This window comes from Trichechus manatus, unplaced genomic scaffold (assembly GCF_000243295.1).
Source record: "Trichechus manatus latirostris isolate Lorelei unplaced genomic scaffold, TriManLat1.0 scaffold00082, whole genome shotgun sequence".
Classification (NCBI taxonomy): domain Eukaryota; kingdom Metazoa; phylum Chordata; class Mammalia; order Sirenia; family Trichechidae; genus Trichechus; species Trichechus manatus.
Genome location: NW_004444018.1, coordinates 3,913,521 through 3,931,843, shown reverse-complemented (window position 1 = coordinate 3,931,843; position 18,323 = coordinate 3,913,521). Strand labels below are relative to the sequence as shown.

General features: G+C 36.6%; 1 protein-coding gene and 1 pseudogene across 1 annotated transcript in view; one reads left to right on the top strand and one right to left on the bottom strand.

The window, feature by feature from the left end:
• The window catches only part of GKAP1 (G kinase anchoring protein 1), a 131,004-nt gene that overhangs the window by 88,129 nt on the left and 24,552 nt on the right, over positions 1-18,323 (top strand). The window contains exon 9 of the mRNA XM_004381300.1: positions 15,670-15,771. Coding sequence (XP_004381357.1) covers positions 15,670-15,771 — 102 coding nt within the window. The remainder of the gene's footprint in view (positions 1-15,669; positions 15,772-18,323) is intronic.
• LOC111821415 (uncharacterized) lies at positions 8,329-8,445 on the bottom strand (annotated as a pseudogene).

The window sequence follows — 18,323 nt, the reverse complement described above, 5'->3', positions numbered from 1 at the left end:
TAGCCCCTGTTAAAATTCTCTCTTTATGTTTGGTTTTGGCAAGTTTGATTATAATATGTCTTGGTGACTTTCTTTTGGGATCTACCTTATGTGGGGTTCGATGAGCATCTTGGATAGACATCTTGTCATCTTTCACGATATCAGGGCACTTTTCGGCCAACAAATCTTCAACTTCTATGATATCTTGATCAAAATGTTCAGTAATGGCAGCGAGGCACCATCTTGTTCTTCTAGCCTCTTGGCAAATGAGGCAGTTGATCATGGAGAACATTAGCCACACGTTTCATATCCTCCTTCTATTCCTGACTCTTTCCTCCTTCCTCTGTTGTTCCAGGCAAATAGAGAACAGTTGTGCCTTGGATGGCTGCTTCCAAGCTGAAAGAAAAATATTTTAAAATAGTGATAATCTTCTCTTCTGAAAAGAGAAAAGTTTGTAAATTTTGCATACCCTAATTTCTACTCAGCAGTCCTTTGATTCATCTCTTTCTGACTGAGAGATTCTTGCAGTGGCTATTAAAAATCCTAAAAGTTTTTTTCCTATTCTTTTACTGTCTTCTATAGATGTTATTTCTTTGTTTACTAAGAAGACTGATAAATAGTTCAACAAATTAAACACCTACCGTGTTGTGTTATACAAGACACGAGAAGTCAGAATCTTAAGCACTCGTTATCCTAATAGAACAGTAAGATAGGCTTATAAATAAGTTATTGCACATGAAAATGTATTTTTAATTTAGTAACAGGAAATTCTTGCCTCTGAGGTACTTGTGAGATTCTTCCCTTCTGGTATGGAGATAAATTTATTGTTTTCCTAGATTGCCAATTTTATGTACAGTGCAAGAGACTATGCAAACATTTGTTGTGCACATATTTGCTTCCTCCTTCATTGAGTATGATTTTTGTTGTTCATATATTTGCTTCCTCCTTCATTGAGTATGATTTTTTTCCTTGATAGTCAATGTTTTTTTAATCATCTCAGAGCATTTTTGGACAGAAGGAAGAATATTAGTATATTTCAGCAAATACTTAGCTTAGACCCTTTATGGAACAAAGTGGTGTATAAAAGCCAAAAACCAAACCCATTGCCATCGAGTCGATTCCAACTTGTAGTGACCCTATAGGGCAGAGTAGAACTGCCCCATAGGCTTTCCAAGGAGCGGCTGATGGATTCGAACTGCCAACCTTTTGATTAGCAACCGAGTTTTTAACCACTGTACCACCAGGGCTCCAAGTTGTGTGTATGTAATTTTAATTAAATGATTAAGTAATATTAATGATACTATGAAAACAAAGCGATAGTGTGGTATGGTATCGTGGAAACAGAGCAGACTTTGAAGTCAAATATACCTAATAACAGAAAATACAGCTCTGTAGCTCAGTAGCTGTGTTACCATTGGAATGGAATTACCTGTCTTTCTTGCATTATTAGGAAAATTAGCAATTGTGATTTAAAATGTTTAGAAGAGCATGTTGCATACAGTATGCGTTCAATAGATTTTTTTAATATAATATAGAAAATGTTAAGTCCAAAAAAGAATTTAGTGATAAAGAACATAGTAATTCACAGGAATTGAAATTAGATGACTTTGTGAGGAGAAAATAACATTTGAGTTGCGCTTTAGACCGTAGGATTTTAACATGCTGCAGAGGTGAATGAGAAGAGACTGGAATGCCAAGAGTTAAAGGATAGAGGCAGTGATGTGTAAACCAGTTTAATTAAAACAGAGGGTTCATAGAGGATTGTTAAGTTTGGTAAGTAAGGTAAGTGTGGAAAGGTTAAGTTGGAAAAGACTGTGGAGGATCTTAAATACCTGATTAAGAATTTTGTCAGTAGTCAGTGAAGAATTTTCAAAGGTTTTGGAGCAGAGAGCAAAGCTTTATATAGGACTGTTAATTTCACTGAAGTGCCTGGGAAAACTGAAAGAAGGTATAGACTAGAGATAGGAATTCTTGTGTGCTGTCAAGTCGATTCCAACTCACAGTGAGTCTATAGAAACAGAGTAGAACTGCCCCATAGGGTTTCCTGCAGAGTGAGCAGCCAAACACTTAACCACTGTGTCACCAGAGTTCCTTAGAGATAGGAAATACAGGCATACTTCGGCGATATTGCAGGTTCAGTTACAGACCACTGCAATAAAATGAATATCACAATAAAGCGAGTCATACGAATGTTTTGGTTTCTCAGAGCGTATAAAAGTTACATTTACACTACACTGTAGTCCCTTAAATGTGCAATAGCATTATCTCTTCAAAAAAAAAAAAAAAAAGGTGTTTTGTTAGGTGCCGTTGAGTTGGTGCCAACTCATAGCAACCCTATTTACAACAGAATGAAACACTGCCCAGTCCCATGCCATCCTCACAGTCGTCGTCTTACTTGAGCCTATTGTTGCAGCCACCGTGTCCATCTTGTAGAGGGTCTTCCCCTTTTTATCTGACCCTCTTCTTTACCAAGCATGATGTCCTTCTCCAGGGACTGGTCCCTTTTGATAATATGTCCAAAGTATGTAAGATGTAGTCTCACCATCCTTGCTTCTAAAGAGCATTCTGGCTGTACTTCTTCCAAGACAGATATGTTCATTCTTTTGGCAGTCTGTAGTATATTCAGTATTCTTTGCCAACATCCTAATTCAAAGGCGTCAGTTCTTCTTAGGTCTTCTTATTCATTGTCCAGCTTTCACATGCATATGAAGCGACTGAAAACACCATGGCTTGGGTCAGGCGCACCTTAGTCCTTAAAGTGACGTCTTCGCTTTTCAACACTAAAGGGGTCTTTTTAAGGCGTCTTTTGCAGCAGATTTGCCCAGTCCAATGCATCATTTGATTTTTTGACTACTGCTTTCATGGGTGTTGATTGTGGATCCAAGTAAAATGAAATCCTTGACAACTTCAATCTTTCCTCCATTTATCATGATGTTGCGTATTAGTCCAGTTGTGAGAATTTTTGTTTTCTTTATGTTGAGGCTGTGGTCTTTTATTTTCGTCAGTAAGTGCTTCAAGTCCTCTTTACTTTTAGCAAGCAAGGTAGTGTTATCTGCATAACGCAGGTTGTTGGTGAGTCTTCCTCCAACCCTGATGTCCCATTCTTCTTCCTATAATCCAGCTTCTCGGATTAGTTGCTCAGCATACAGACTGAATAAGTATGGTGAAAGGATACAACCCTGATGCACACCTTTCCTGATTTTAACCCACTCAGTATTCTCTTGTTCTGTTTGATCGACTGCCTCTTGATCTACGTACAGGTTCCTCATGGGCACAATTAAGTGTTCTGGAGTTCCCATTCTTCACAATGTACATATCCTAATTTAAAAATACTTTAAAAAATACTCTATTGCTAAAAAAATGATAACCATCACCTGAACCTTCAGCAAGTTGTAATCTTTTTGCTGGTGAAGGGTCTTGTCTCAATGTTGATGGCTGCTAGCAGATTAGGGTGGTGGTTCCTAAAGGTTGGGGTGACTGTGGCAATTTCTTAAAATAAGACAATGAAGTTTGCTACATCTATTGACCCTTCCTTTCACAAAAAAATTCTCTGTAGTATGTGATGCTGTTTGATAGCATTTTACTCACAGTGGAACATCTTTCAAAACTGGAGTCATTCCCCTCAAACCCTGCTGCTGCTTTATCAACCAAGTTTATGTAATATTCTAAATCCATTGTTGTCATTTTAACAATGTTCACAGCATCTTCACCAGGAGTAGATTCCATCTCAAGAAATCACTTTCTTTTCTCACCCATAAGAAGCATCTACTCATCTGTTAAAGTTTTATCATGAGATTGCAGCAGTTCAGTCACGTCTTCAGGCTCTACTTCTATTTCTGGTTCTTTTGCTATTTCCACCACATCTGCTGTTACTTCTCTGTTGAAGTCTCGAACCCCTCAAAGGCATCAATGCGGGTGGGAATCAACTTCTTCCAAACTCTTGTTAATGTGGATATTTTGGCCTCCTCCCGTGAATCAGAAATGTTCTTAATGGCATCTAGAATGGTGAATCTTTTCCAGAAGGTTTTCAATTTACTTTGCCCAGATCCATCAGAGGAATCCGTATCTATGGCAGCTATAGCCTTACAAAACTTATTTCCTAAATAATAAGACTTGAAAGTTAAAATTACCTCTTGATCCATGGGGTGCAGAATCGTTGTTGTATTAACAGGCATGAAAAGAACATTAATCTCCTTGTACATCTCCATCATGTCTCTTGGGTGACCATGTGCATTGTCAATGAGCAGTGATATTTTGAAAGGAATCTTTTTTTTCTGAGCAGTACATCTCATCAGTGGGCATAAAATATTCAGTAAAGCATGTTGTAAATAGATATGCTGTCATCCAGGCTTTGTTGTTCCATTTTATAGAGCACAGACAGAGTAGATTAAACATAATTCTTAAGGGCCCTAGGATTTTCAGAATAGTGAATGAGCATTAACTTCATGTTAAAGTCAGCAGCTGCATTAGCCCCAAACAAGAAAGTCAGCCTGGACTTTGAAACTTTGAAGCCAGGCATTGACTTCTCTCTAGCTATGAAAGTCCTAGATGGCATCTTCTTCCAATGTAAGGCTGTTTCATCTACATTGAAAATCTGTTTAACCACCTTTGTCAGTTATCTTAGCAAGATCTTCTGGATAACTTGCTGCAGCTTGCACATCAGCACTTGCTGCTTCACCTTGCTCTTTTATGTTGTGGAGTTGGCTTCTTTCCTTAAACCTCATGAGCCAGCCTCTGCTGCCTTTAAACTTTCTTCTGCAGATTCCTCACCTCTCTCAGCCTTCATAGAATTGAAGAGAGTTAGGGCCTTGCTCTGGATTAGGCTTTGGCTTAAGGGAATGTTGTGGCTGGTTCTCTCCAGACCACCAAAACTTTCTCTATACCAGCGATAAGGCTGTTTCCCTTTCTTATCATTCATGTGTTCACTGGAATAGCACTTTTAATTTCCTTCCAGAACTTTTTCCTTTGCATTCACAACTTGGCTGACTGTTTGGTGCAAGAGGCCTAGCTTTCGGCCTGTCTTGGCTTTTGACACACCTTCCTCACTAAGTTTAATCATTTCTAGCTTTTGATTTAAAGTGAGAGATGTGCAATGCTTCCTTTCACTTGGACACTTAGAGGTCATTGTAGGATTATAAACTGGCCTAATTTCAATATTGTCATGTCTCAGGGAATAGGGAGGCCCAAGGAGAGGGAGAGAGATGGGCACAGCAGATCTGCGGAGCAGTCAGAACACACACATTTATTGATTAAGTTTGCCATCTTATATGGGTGCGGTTTGTGGCATCCCAAAACAATTACAATAGTAACATCAAAGATCACTGATCACAGATCACCATAACAGATATAATAATAATGAAGTTTGTAATAATGAAAAAGTTTGAAATATTTTAAGAATTACCAGTATGTGACACACAGACAAAGTGAGCACATGCTATTGAAATAATGGTGCTGATAGACTTACTTGATGTGGGGTTGCCACAAACCTTCAATTTGTAAAACACGCAATATCTGCAAAGCACAATAAAGCAAAGTGCAGTAAAACAAGGTATGCCTGTAGACGATACTTAGTATTTGTAAGGATGTAGAACAACAGTAATGCACAGTTAGTAAGAGTGTTAATTGGTATAACCACTTTGGGAAACAATTTAGCATTAATTTTTAAAGTTGAAGCTAGGTGTGACCTATATTTTAGAAATTCTTCTCCTACATTGAGCCCTAGAGACATTGTTATGGATTGAATTCTGTCCCACAAAAATATGTGTCAACTTGGCTAAGCCATGATTCCCAGTGTTGTGTGGTTGTCCACCATTTTGTGATCTGATGTGGTTATCTTATGTGTTGTAAATCCTAGCCTCTACAATGTTAATGAGGCAGGATTAGAGGCAGTTATGTTAATGAGGCAGGAGTCCATCTACAGGATTAGGTTGTATCTCGAGTCAGTCTCTTGAGATATAAAAGAGAGAGGCAAGCAGAGAGGAGAGGGACCTCATACTACCAAGAAAGAAGAGCCGGGAGCAGAGCATGTCCTTTGCACCCAGGGTTCCTGAGCTGAGAAGCTCCTAAACCAGGGGAATATTGATAACAAGGACCTTCCTCCAGAGCCGACAGAGAGAGAAAGCCTTTTCCTTGGAGCTGGCACCCTAAATTTGGGCTTCTAGCCTCCTAGACTGTGAGGGAATAAATTTCTGTTTGTTAAAGCCATCCACTTGTGGTATTTCTGTTATAGCAGTACTAGATAACCAAGAGATGTTCAGGAAGAGTGTTGAAAACTGGGTTGTCTGTAATAGCAAAATCAATAGGAGAAATGAACTTTATATAGCAACATAGATGAATATGGATGAATATCAAAAATATATGTTTAATGAAAAAAGCAAGTCACCAAATAATAATTTTGATGCCATTTATATAAATAAAAAATTTAATATATTGCTTAGCTGTACTTGTTGGTTGTCGTCAAGTTGATTCCAACTCATGGGGACCCCATGTGTTACAGAGAACAAGTGCTCCATAGAGTTTTCTTGGCTGCAGTCTTTTTTTCTGCCCCCCGCTTGGCTGGAATCTTAACAGAAGCAGATTGCCAGGCCTTTTCTTCTGCAGTACCACTAGGTGGGTCAAACTGCCTACCTTTAAGTTAGCAGTCAAGTACAAACCATTTTTAGGGATGGATGTGTGTGTGTGTGTATAAAGTATAACAAAAGCAAGAGAATGACAACCCAAAATTCATAGTAGTAGATATTACTAGGAGGAAGGAAAAGGGATATGATTGGGGAGGGTCACACAGGAGCTGCAAAGGTATTAGTAATGTTCAGATTCTTAATATGCATAGTGGGTTATTTTTCTTTGTAACTTCAGCGTGTGTATATGTGTATGCTTTTGTATATATATGTATAGATACAACGTGTATGTATATATATACTCGTGAAAATTTTCATAATTAAAAAAATTAGGATTTTATCACAGTATGTCATTGAATGCAACTGGGAAGAAAAAGACTGATGCCATTTAAAAAAATACTCCTTCTCTTTCCACTGTCTACCTTCTTCCTCTTCCCATCTCACTCTTTTTACAGAGAAAGAAATTTCTTCTTTTTGCCAAGGTAAAATCCTTTTTAACTGTACATACATTAATGTACCAGGAATTCTTAAAGGTGAAAAGTAAATCAACTCTAATTCTGCCATTGTGAACTCAGTCTTTGGTTTCATTTTTTAATATTTCTTTTCTGGAGAAATGCCACATGCATAGTGTGATGGTTAAGATTGTGTGTCAACTTGGCTGGGTCATGATTCTCTGTGTTTTAATGTAATCACTCCCATGATTGAATATACTGTGAGTAGCCAATCAGATGAAAGGGAGTCTCCTTGGGGGTGTGGCCCGCCTCTGTATATAAGCAGACGTTCTGCCTTTTTGCTCTTGCTGGACCCTGCGGCTGCTTCCTGTCGTCTGATCTCCTGTTCTTGGGACTTGAGCTGTCAGCTTATCTGCCGAACCTGGGATTCGTCGATCTGCACAGCCTGTGAGTGGGAGCCCTGCTCTCCGACCTTCCGATCTTGGGTTTGGCAGCTTCTGCAGCTGTGTGACTTGGGAGAGGCCTCTACCCTGATCCATGGACTTGGGACGTTCTAGCCTCTACAATCGCGTGAGCTGTTTCCTTGATACAATCTCTCTCTATATATATATTTATACATTTTACTGGTTTTGCTTCTCTAGAGAACCCAGCCTAAGACACATAGATATTTAAAAATAATTTTTACAATAATGAGTATAATTTTGTAATCTCTTTTGTAAACAATGTGTTATAGTCTGTCAGATTAACATACTTTAATTTGCTTGACTCGCCCTATTATTGAACATTTAGGTTGTTTAGGATTAGTCAGTGTAGTAGATGTTCATTGAACACCTTCATGCATATAATTTTTTTAGTGAGTTATTTCATTGGAATAAATTCTTAAAAGTAGTAATCAAATCAAAGGATATAAGCCTGTGTTACTCTTGATGTTTATCAATATATTGTCTTCTAGCAGCAGGATATGAGTTTACTAATTTCTTCACAACCTCACTAGCATTGGATAGATCTACCACTCCTGATTCCATCTCCTCTTGTGGGCTTTGAGGCTCTGTTTTATTAATTGCCTTTGTGGCATATTTCACTCTTTCGTTCCGTGAATACCTTACACTCACCATGTCCAAACCCAGACTCCTCATCATACTGTCCAAACCAAGCATTGCGCTTGATTTGTGTCGCTGCTGTTTTTTGTTTCATAATTTTATTCAATATCCAGACTCTAAACCTCTTTTTTTTTCCCCCTCCATTTGGTGATTTTTTTTTTTTTAATTTAAACTTTAGGTGAAAGTTTACAGCTCAAGTTAATTTCTCATATTGTCTTCGAATAGAGGACATATCAGATGTTAAACTGATAAGAACAGATACTGCACTTGATCTTAGCCAAAAGGCCGAGAAGTGATCTAAACCTCCTTTTTCACTTGTCTGATTTTGAGTTTTAAATCTTTGAAATATTTCTCAAATTGATCTCCTATTCTCGCTGACATTTCTCTAATTCAGGCCCTCATTATCTCCTACTGGTATTATTTCAGTAATCTTCTGACCAGTCTTTATGCCTTCTAGCCCCAGGTAATTTATCTTACACACTACTAACAGATGACTTTTTATAAAGCGTGATTTCCACCTTGCCAAAGCTGTATGCTTAAACTTCAGTGTCTGTTGAATTAAGTACAGTGTCCTTGACCTGGCATTCCGATTTCTCAGGCTGTGTTTTTCAAACTGAGAGTCCCAACCCATTTCACAGGTCCTAAAATACATTTAGTAGATTGCTACCAGCACTTTTTAAAAAATGAGATAGAAGAAAAAATGTCAGAGTATGTGACACCTATTTGTATTTCATGAGATTGGTTTCTGTGTGTGTATGTGTATGTGTATATGTCTATACATACACATATATGTACATGCATACATTGACATGTATGTGTATTTTGGGTCATGGTATAAAACATTGCTTACTGCGTGTCACTGTCAGATAAGTATGGAAGCGTTGTTCTACAGCATAGCCTCAGCCTAGTTTACTTCAGCTATACTCTTCGAAATTTTCCTCTACCTTGTGCAGAGCACTCCTATCACAGACTGCTGGATCGTCCCCTCTTTGCTCAAGGCTCACTTCACATGCCATCTCTTCCTTCAAGCTTTCTCTCACTGCCCCTCCCAACCACAAACACCAAAAGCAGAAAACCTGGATAATCTTTACTTCTTTTGTATCCCCTATAGTATTTTGTGTTTCTCATAGCACACCTTACACAGCACATCTTTATTATCATTTTCAGTAGATTACAAGTTCCTCGTGGGCATAGGCTTTATCTTATACATCCTTTTATCATCATGTTAGTGTATATTATACTTTGAAAATAATTTTTTAAATGCATTTATTGAAGTATAGGACTTTATAAAAATGAGCTTACATTAAAACAATATGACTTTTTGTTTTAAAAACTGTTATCTGTTGTGGAAATTTTGTAAAGTATATATAAGTAAAATAAAGAAATGATAATAACAAAAATAAATATTTGAGAACTTACTATATGTATATTCAGAGCTCTGTCTTAAGTACTTAAAATACATGATCTCATTTAATTCTCACTTTTAACCATGAAGTTGTTGATTACCATTATTATCCCCAATTTACAGATGAAGCAGAAAAAACAAACACAAAAATAAACAACTCCTAATCTTATCCAGCTAAAGAGGACTACTGTGGATATTTACTGTGGCCCCATCTTTCTATGTATATATAATTTTTCCCTCTAATGACGTAGAAACTGTTATATGGACCACTTTTTAATTAAATACAGATGGTGAGCATTTCAGGTTATTAATTCTTACACACTATTCAGATTATGCCTAAATTGCCTTCCATTGCTCACATAGAGAATATATATATATATTTTTATTGTGCTTTAAGTGAAAGTTTACAATTCAAGTCAGTTTCTCGTACAAAAATTTATACACACTTTGCTATGTGACCCTAGTTGCTCTCCCTATACTGTGACAGCACACTCCTCCTTTCCACCCCAGATTTCCCGTGTCCGTTCAACCAGCCCCTGACCCTCTCTACCTTCTCATCTTGCCTCAGGACAGGAGCTGCCCATTTAGACTCATATATCTACTTGAGCTAAGAAGCACACTCCTCACGAGTATCACTTTATGTCCTGTAGTCCAGTCTAATCTTTGTCTGAAGAGTTGACCTTGGGAATGGTTTCAGCTGTGGGCCAACAGTCTGGGGGCTGTGTCTTCTGCGATCCCTCCAGCGTCAGTCAAACCATTAAGTCTGGTCTGTATTTTGAGTTCTGCACCCCACTTTTCTTCTGCTCCATCAGGGACTCTCTGTTGTGTTCCTTGTCAGGGCGGTCATTGGTTGTAGCTGAGCCACCATCTAGTTCTTCTGGTCTCAGGCTGATGGAGTCTGGTTTATGTGGCCCTTTCTGTCTCTTGGGTTAATTTATTCCTTGTGTCTTTTGTGGAGAAAATACGTATTTTTTTTAAATGATATTTTGTTTTCGGTGAAGGTTTACACAGCAATTCAATTTCCCATTCAACAATTTCTACACAGAATGTTCAGTGACATTGATTACATTCTTCACAATGTGTGACCGTCCTCATTATTTCTGTTCTGGCTGTTCCATTTCCATTAATCTAGTTTCCCTGTCCCTTTATCTTCTCATCTTTGTTTTAAAGTAATTGTTGACTGTTTGGTCTCATATTCATGATTTTTTTTTCCTTGGATTAGTTTTATTTTAGGTGAAAGTTTACAGCTCAAATTAGTTTCTCAGTCAAAAATTTATACACAAATTGTTTTGTGACTTTGGTTGCAATCCCTGCAATGTGTCAGCACTCTCCCCCTTCCCTTTACGCCCTGGGTTCCCCAGGTTTCCTGTCCCTTCCTGCCTTCTCATCTTTGCTTTTGGGCAGGTGTTACCCATTTGGTCTCCTATACTTGATTGAACTAAGAAGTACATTCTTCACGTGTGCTATTGTTTATTTTATAGGCCTATCTAATCTTTGGCTGTACGGTGGACTTTGGGAGTGGCTTTAGTTCTGAGCTAGCTGGGTGGTCGGGGGCTATAGTCTCAGGGATTCCTCCAGACTCTCTGAGACCAGTAAGTCTGGTCTTTATTTGTGAATTTGAATTTTCTTCTACATTTTCTTCCTGCTCTGTCAGGAACCCTCTGTTGTGATTCCTGCCAGAGTGTTCAGTGGTGGTAGCCGGGCACCATCTAGTTCTTCTGGGCTTAGGCTGGTGGAGGCTGTGGTTCATGTGGTCTGTTAGTCCTTTGAACTAATATTTTCCTTGTGTCTTTGATTTTCTTCATTCTCCTTTGCTCTGAACATGATGGGACCATTAGATGTATTTTAGATGGCCACTCAAAAACTTCTAAGACTCCAGACACTACTCAGCAAAGTAGGATGTAGAACATTTTCTTTGTGAACTATATTATGCCAGTTAACCTAGATGTCCCTCCCCTGAGACCATGGTCCCCAGCCTTCAGCCCCAGTAACTTGGTCTCTCAAGGTGTTTGGATGTGTCTAGGAAGTGTCTATGGCTTTGCCTTGGTCAAGTGTGCTAACTTCCCCTATATTATGTGCTGTCTTTCCCTTTACCAAGGTTAACACTTGTCTGCTATCTAGTTAATGATTTCCTCTCCCCACCTCTCCCCTCTCTTGTAATCATCAGAGATTGTTTTTTTCTGTATGTAAACCTTTTCTTGGGTTTTTATAATAGTGGTCTCATACAATATTTGTCCTTTTGTGATTTATGTCACTTAGCATAATGCCCTCCAGATTCATCCATGTTGTGAGATGTTTTGAAGATTCATCATTGTTCTTCATCTCTGAATAGGGTTCCATTGTGTGTATCTACCATAATTGGTTTATCCACTCATCTGTTGATGGACACTTAAGTTGTTTCCATCTTTTTGCTACTGTGAATAATGCTGCAGTGAACATGGGTGTGCCTATGTCTTTTCATGTGGTGGCTCTTATTTCTCTAGGATATGTTCCTAGAAGCAGGATAGCTGGATTGTATGGTATTTCTGGCTTTTTAAGGAGACTCTATATCGTTTTCCATAGTGGTTGTACCATTTTACATTCCCATCAGCAGCACATAAGATTCCAGTCTTCGTGCAACCTATCCTACATTTGCTATTTTCTGTTTTTTTGATTCTTGCCATTAATTTCGGGGTGAGATGGTATCTCATTGTAGTTTTGGTTTGCATTTCTCTAATGGCTGATGATTGTGAGCATTTCTTCATGTATCTTTTAGCTGCCTGAATGTCTTCTTTGGTGAAGTGTCTGTTCATTTCCTTTGCTCATTTGTTAATTAGGTTATTTGTCTTTTTGTTATTGAGGTGCTGAAGTATTCTACTAGATCCTTGTCAGATATGTAGTAGCCAAAAAGTTTTTACTCTTTTGGTGAAGTCTTTTGATGAACATAAATGTGTAATTTTTAGGAGCCCCCAGTTACCTAGTTTCACTTCTGGTGTTTGGGCATTGTTAGTTATGGTTTGTATTGTATTTATACCATGTACTAGGGCCCCTAGCATTGTCCCTGTTTTTTCTTCCATGATTTTTATCATTTTAGGTTTTTATATTTAGGTCTTTGATCCACTTTGCATTAGTTTTTGTGTATGATGTGAGGTATGGGTCCTGTTTCATTTTTTTGCAGATGAACATCCAGTTTTGCCAGCACTGTTTGTTAAAAAGACTGTCTTTTCCCCACTTAATGGACTGGATCTTTGTCAAAGATCAGCTGACCATAGGTGGATGGGTTTACGTATGGGTTCTCAATTCTCTTCCATTGGCGTATGTGTCTATTGTTGTACCAGTACTAAGCTATTGAGAAAAATTTTTTTTTTACCAGTTTGATAAAATATTTCTCCTGCTTACGAGGGAGATTGTGGGTTTTTTTTTCATTTATTGACCATATGCCTGTCATATAGGTTGTGACTATTTGTCCCAGTTTTTTTTATTTACCTTTTGGTTTTGTTTATAGTATTTTTTTATATTTCTATCAAGTTAAATCTATCAGCCTTTTTGTTTTCTGCCTTTAGTATCATGTTCAGAATCAGACGTTCCTATTCAAAGATAATACTCATATTCATGTAGATTTTATTTTAATAATTATGTGGTTTATTTTTTTCCAAAATTAAAATAGTATTTTATATTAGTGATTACATAAAAAAGAAAAAACCAAACCCACTGCTGTTGAGTTGATTCTAACTCATAGCGATCCTACAGGACAGAGTAGACCTGCCCCATAAATTTTCCAAGGAGCAGCTGGTGGATTTGAACTGCCAACCTTTTGGTTAGCAGCCGAGCTCTTAACCACTATGCCACCAGAGCTCCAGTGATTATGTACAAAATATAAAATAATTTTCATAGAAGGTAAAATTTTTAAACAATGAAGCAAAAATCTTGTTTTATTATTAAAATTTTGGTGTATGCTCTTCCAGAATGTTTGTGCATGTATTACTACTATTTTGAAATCATGTGAATATATGTTGTAGTTCTGTATCATCATTTTTAGTGACTATAGAGTTTTGAAGTTTGTGAATTTACCATATATTTAACCTGTATCCTATTAGACATTTAAATTAATACCAAATTTTTTGTTGTAATAAACAGATCTGCAGTGAACACTCCTATAGATACTTTCCCCCAGCCACTTAGCTCTTTACTTTAGGATAAATTACTAGCAGTGAGATTCCTGGGCCTAAGTGTATATATATTTCTAATTTTTGTCTATTCACCTTTTTCCTTAAAAATAGAAACTTGCATTACAGTGTCTCTCTTCCTCACCTGCCATATTAAATCTCATCAAAAGCTGTATGTTCTGCCTCCAAATTATTTCTCAAATACACTTTTCTCCATTTGAATTGCTTTCACCCTAATCAAAGGCGTAATCATCTCTGATCTGGACTTGGAGTAACAATTAAAGGGTCTTTCCACCTCTGTCTTAGCCCACTCCAATATATTTTCCACAGCAGCCAGAGTGATCCTTTAAAAACATAAATCTGACCATACAACAATCCTGCTCAAAATCTTCACTGACTTTCTGTTTTATGCAGAGTAATATGAAGCCTTTTACTTGCAGCCTCAAAGGCCCTCCAGGATCAATCATTTTGTACCATCTTCTCCCTCGCTATGTTCCAACCACACTGGCCTCCTTTTTTCTTCAATCCTCCTGGCTCTTTTCTGCCTCAAGGTCTTTAAACATGCTGCTCTTTGATCCTGGAAGGCTCTTAACTCCACTTTTTAATTAGCCAATTCCTACCCATCACTCAGGGTTTCTCTAAAGTATTACTACCTCAGAGAGAAATTCCCTGATTCACAAGGGAATAAACCGCATTTTTCCCTTCGTAGCACTGTGTTTCTTTCCTTCATAGCTTATCCTTTGGTTTGTAATTACAATATTTGTTTATGTGATATCTGCCTCTTCCACCAGACAAGTCCCATGAGGGTGAGAATCTTTTCTGTTCTTTTCACCATCGTACACTCACCACCTAGCAGTTAGATGCTCAGTGAGTATTTGTGGAATAAGTTAATGTTGCCGCATTACTTTTTAGATAAATAAAACCAGTTCATGCTCATCAAAAGTATGACTTGGGGTTAATTTTTTATATTTAAAGTTATTTATTTTGGTATATGGTGCAAGATGACGGGAATTTAACTTGATTTTTCCCAGTTAGCTGTACATCCTGTAACTTACCATATTTCTGTAATCCAGCCTTTTCCCATTTCTTTAAAATATCTCTATATTATAATACATTCTTATATTTTCTTAAGTCTCTTTCTGGACTTTTATTTTCTGGTACATTGCTCTGTCGACCTAGGTGCCATAACCACACTATTTTAATTTTTTTTTGCTTTGTAATGTACAGTTATTTGGTGGGGCACAACCCTCTTCGTAACTTTAACTTGTTATTTGTTTCCATCGTTTATTCTACCAGATGAAATTTTGGCTATCTTGTTAAGTTACAAAGAACAAAATCCTATTGGAATTTCTGTTGAGATTTTATTGAACTTACAGTGTGATACTTAGTCTTCAGCTACAGACATACTTTGTTCTGTGTTCTTTTCTAAAGTTTTGTAATTTTCTTAGTATAGATCCTAAACATTTCCTAAGTTTATTCTTAGGAATTTTTTTTTTTTTTATTGCTTTTGGGAGGAAGTTATTTTTTCCAGGCGTGTCTTCTAACTGGTGATTGTTGATATAGAGTAAAGCTCTTTATGTTTGTACCTTTTATTATTTATTTTGTATTTTTTAGATTACTAAAAATTTATTTTGAATTTTCAAGATAGATTAATAGTAACAACCTGTTACATAACACTTTTAATATCTTTATTCCAGGATAGAATATATCATTTCAGAGCTCTGATGTTGTTCTGGGTTATGTTGGTAGTTTGCAGTTAATCATAAATATCTTGCTTGCAGTGTACATAATTAGAATTTTGTGATTCATTAGAAGTTTAGATATATGGAAATACAGTTCAACCATTTAAGGTTGTTTTAGAAAGTGAATTAGAATTAGGATTGTCCGTCTTAAACTTCTCACAAGAGATTATCCTAAACCAGAATTGCCAGAATGATACCAGTCTTAAAATAGTATTTTTCTCTTTTTTAGGAAGTGGTTCTGAAAGATGGAAGAATTGAAAGACTAAAGTTGGAACTTGAAAGAAAAGATGCTGAAATCCAGAAACTGAAAAATGTGATCACTCAGTGGGAGGTCTGTATTTACTTACTGTTGCAAAATAAGATACTCTATTAATTTGCGTATTTTTTGTTTTTCTTATGTGTAAATATGTTTAATATATTGTTTGATACTTTTTGTTATATTTTTGAACTCTTTGGTTAGTAATATAATATTTGAATGATTGTTTATTTTTAACCACAAACCTACCTATTACTCTTACTTCCTCTCTTAGGCTTTTTAAAAATCTCTTAATCATCCAGAATGTTGTTCTTTTTTGACTAATATTTGTTTCAGTTTCAGTCCTGATGGTTCTTACATTTCCCTTCTCCTGTACACATGCCTTTAAGAATCATCCCTCCTAAAACCTTTTCAGACTCCACCAACCAGTCTCCCTTAGCTTTTTGTCATTTATATTTTCCTTAGCTTTTGTTGGGCTCTTTCATTGTGCTTGGCACAGGAAATTCAAGGATGAGTTAGCAAGGAGCCCATAGTCTAATGGGGAAGACAAACATGTAAATAATTATAGTACAGTGTAGGATTTATAACTGAGATTTGACAGGGTACTCCAGAAGCACAGAGAAAGGAATGAATGAGTTACTGCCTTTGGTAATTGGTAAGGATTTCAAAGAAGAGATGTTTTGTTTTGTTTTTTCCAGGTAGAGAAAATAATGTATACAAACGTATAGATACTTGAATAGTCATGTTCAGGGAATGGTTGGAAGTACAGTGGTACTGAAATGAGGGTAATGGGAAGTTGTAGAAGGTGAGTTTAGAGATGTTACTTGGGATCAGAATTTGAAGGCATTTGGACTTTAGACAAAGGGAGGGCAGTAGAGGTCTTTAGGAGTGAAGTGGCGTAAGAATTGTTTGTGGGATGATCACATAACTGAGGCCTGGAGTAGAGATAGTTTGGTAAAACAAAAGGTATTAAGTGTAAGAAGAGGATTACATTTTTTAACTGCTTTTGGGAAGGGAACTAATAGATTTCATCTTGGACACGTTGAGTTTGAAATGACTGTGGTACATGCAGGCACAGATGTTCAGGATGCAGCTGGATACAGTGGGGTCATAGCATATGTGGATTTAACTTAATCATCTTTATATGCTCTTTTTCATGAAAATTAAAAATACTAATAAAAGTGTTACAGATTTCATATATGCTCTTTATCACACATTGTATGCTACTAGTATTTTCTACATTTATTATTCAGGCTTTTATGAAACTATATATTATGCTATATTTTTATGGGTGATATAAGGAATTCTTAAGAGTAATTTTTCCTCATTTGCAATTTTTGTTTTATAAGCTGTTAGACCTGAAGGCTTGCATAAGAGATCCCGTCATGTACACATACTGATCTGGACCTTGGACAGAAGGCTAGAGATAGAGTTTGGTGAAATCTTACCATAGGTTAAAGCCCTGAGAGTGGAAATTTCAAAGTGAATATAGTTGTAGTGGAGCTGTATATGTTTATCCTCATCATATTTGAATGTTTCCATCTAAATTGGCTTCCTCATCGATTTCTAAGCTTCTCAGAAAGATTTACATTTATCACTATTTATTTTTACTATTTTAATACTTACATTTACTATTTTTATGCACTTGTTAAAGAGTATTTATCTGCAGTATCACTCAGTAAATATTATTGGTTTCTCATCAGCAGTTTAATGGGCAGAGTACTATTTAGTAAAAGCCATCTATTATATTGGACTTAAATGAAATACATTTAAATGTATTTTACAAAAGAGATTTTTGAATCTGGTAACTTCTGTACATGTTTGTGTACTTGTTGAGAGAAGAAATGACAGGTTTCTTATACTGATCTCTTTTCTCTAGGCTCTTGTTTTTCTATGATGTATTAAATGTATTGTTTTTCTCTAAAGTATTAATGTATTAAATCTCTGTAAATCAGTATTACAAGACCTGAAGGGTTATTTAGGGAAAAAATTCCTTAGAGTATGGATATTAATGTGGGAATACAATTCTTCTTTTCTATAAATGTATAATTGTGTCATTTATGTAGTGTGAGAAGAAGCTAAGCCATTTGTAAAAAGAAATAGAAAAAGAACTGAGAGATATTTCAGTAAATTCTGAATTCATATCAGGCAGAGAATTACTATAAGAATAGTCAGTGAAATAATAGGAAGAAATTAGTAAAGCCTGTATTAACTGAGAAGGTATAGAACTGTGCTTTACAAGCCAACAACCACTTCATATGTCTGTCTAAACTTAGCTAAATAAAAATGAAAATCCAATTCCTCAGTCGCACTTGCTATATTTCAGACGTATGTCCACGTATTGGACAGTGCAAATACAAAATGTTCTATTATAGTGCTGGTTGGTGCTGATTAATTTTCCTGTTTTTCATCTAAATTATTTTAAATTGTATACAGAGTTTTATCTTTTTAATTGTTGTAGTTTAGATAAAGTTTACATTTTAAGTTAGTCTCCCATACAAAAATTTATACAAACATTATGTGACCCTAATTGCTCTCCCCATCGTGTGACAGCACACTCCTCCTTTCCACCCCTGATTTCCCATGTCCATTCAACCAGCTCCTAACCCTCTCTGCCTTCCCATCTC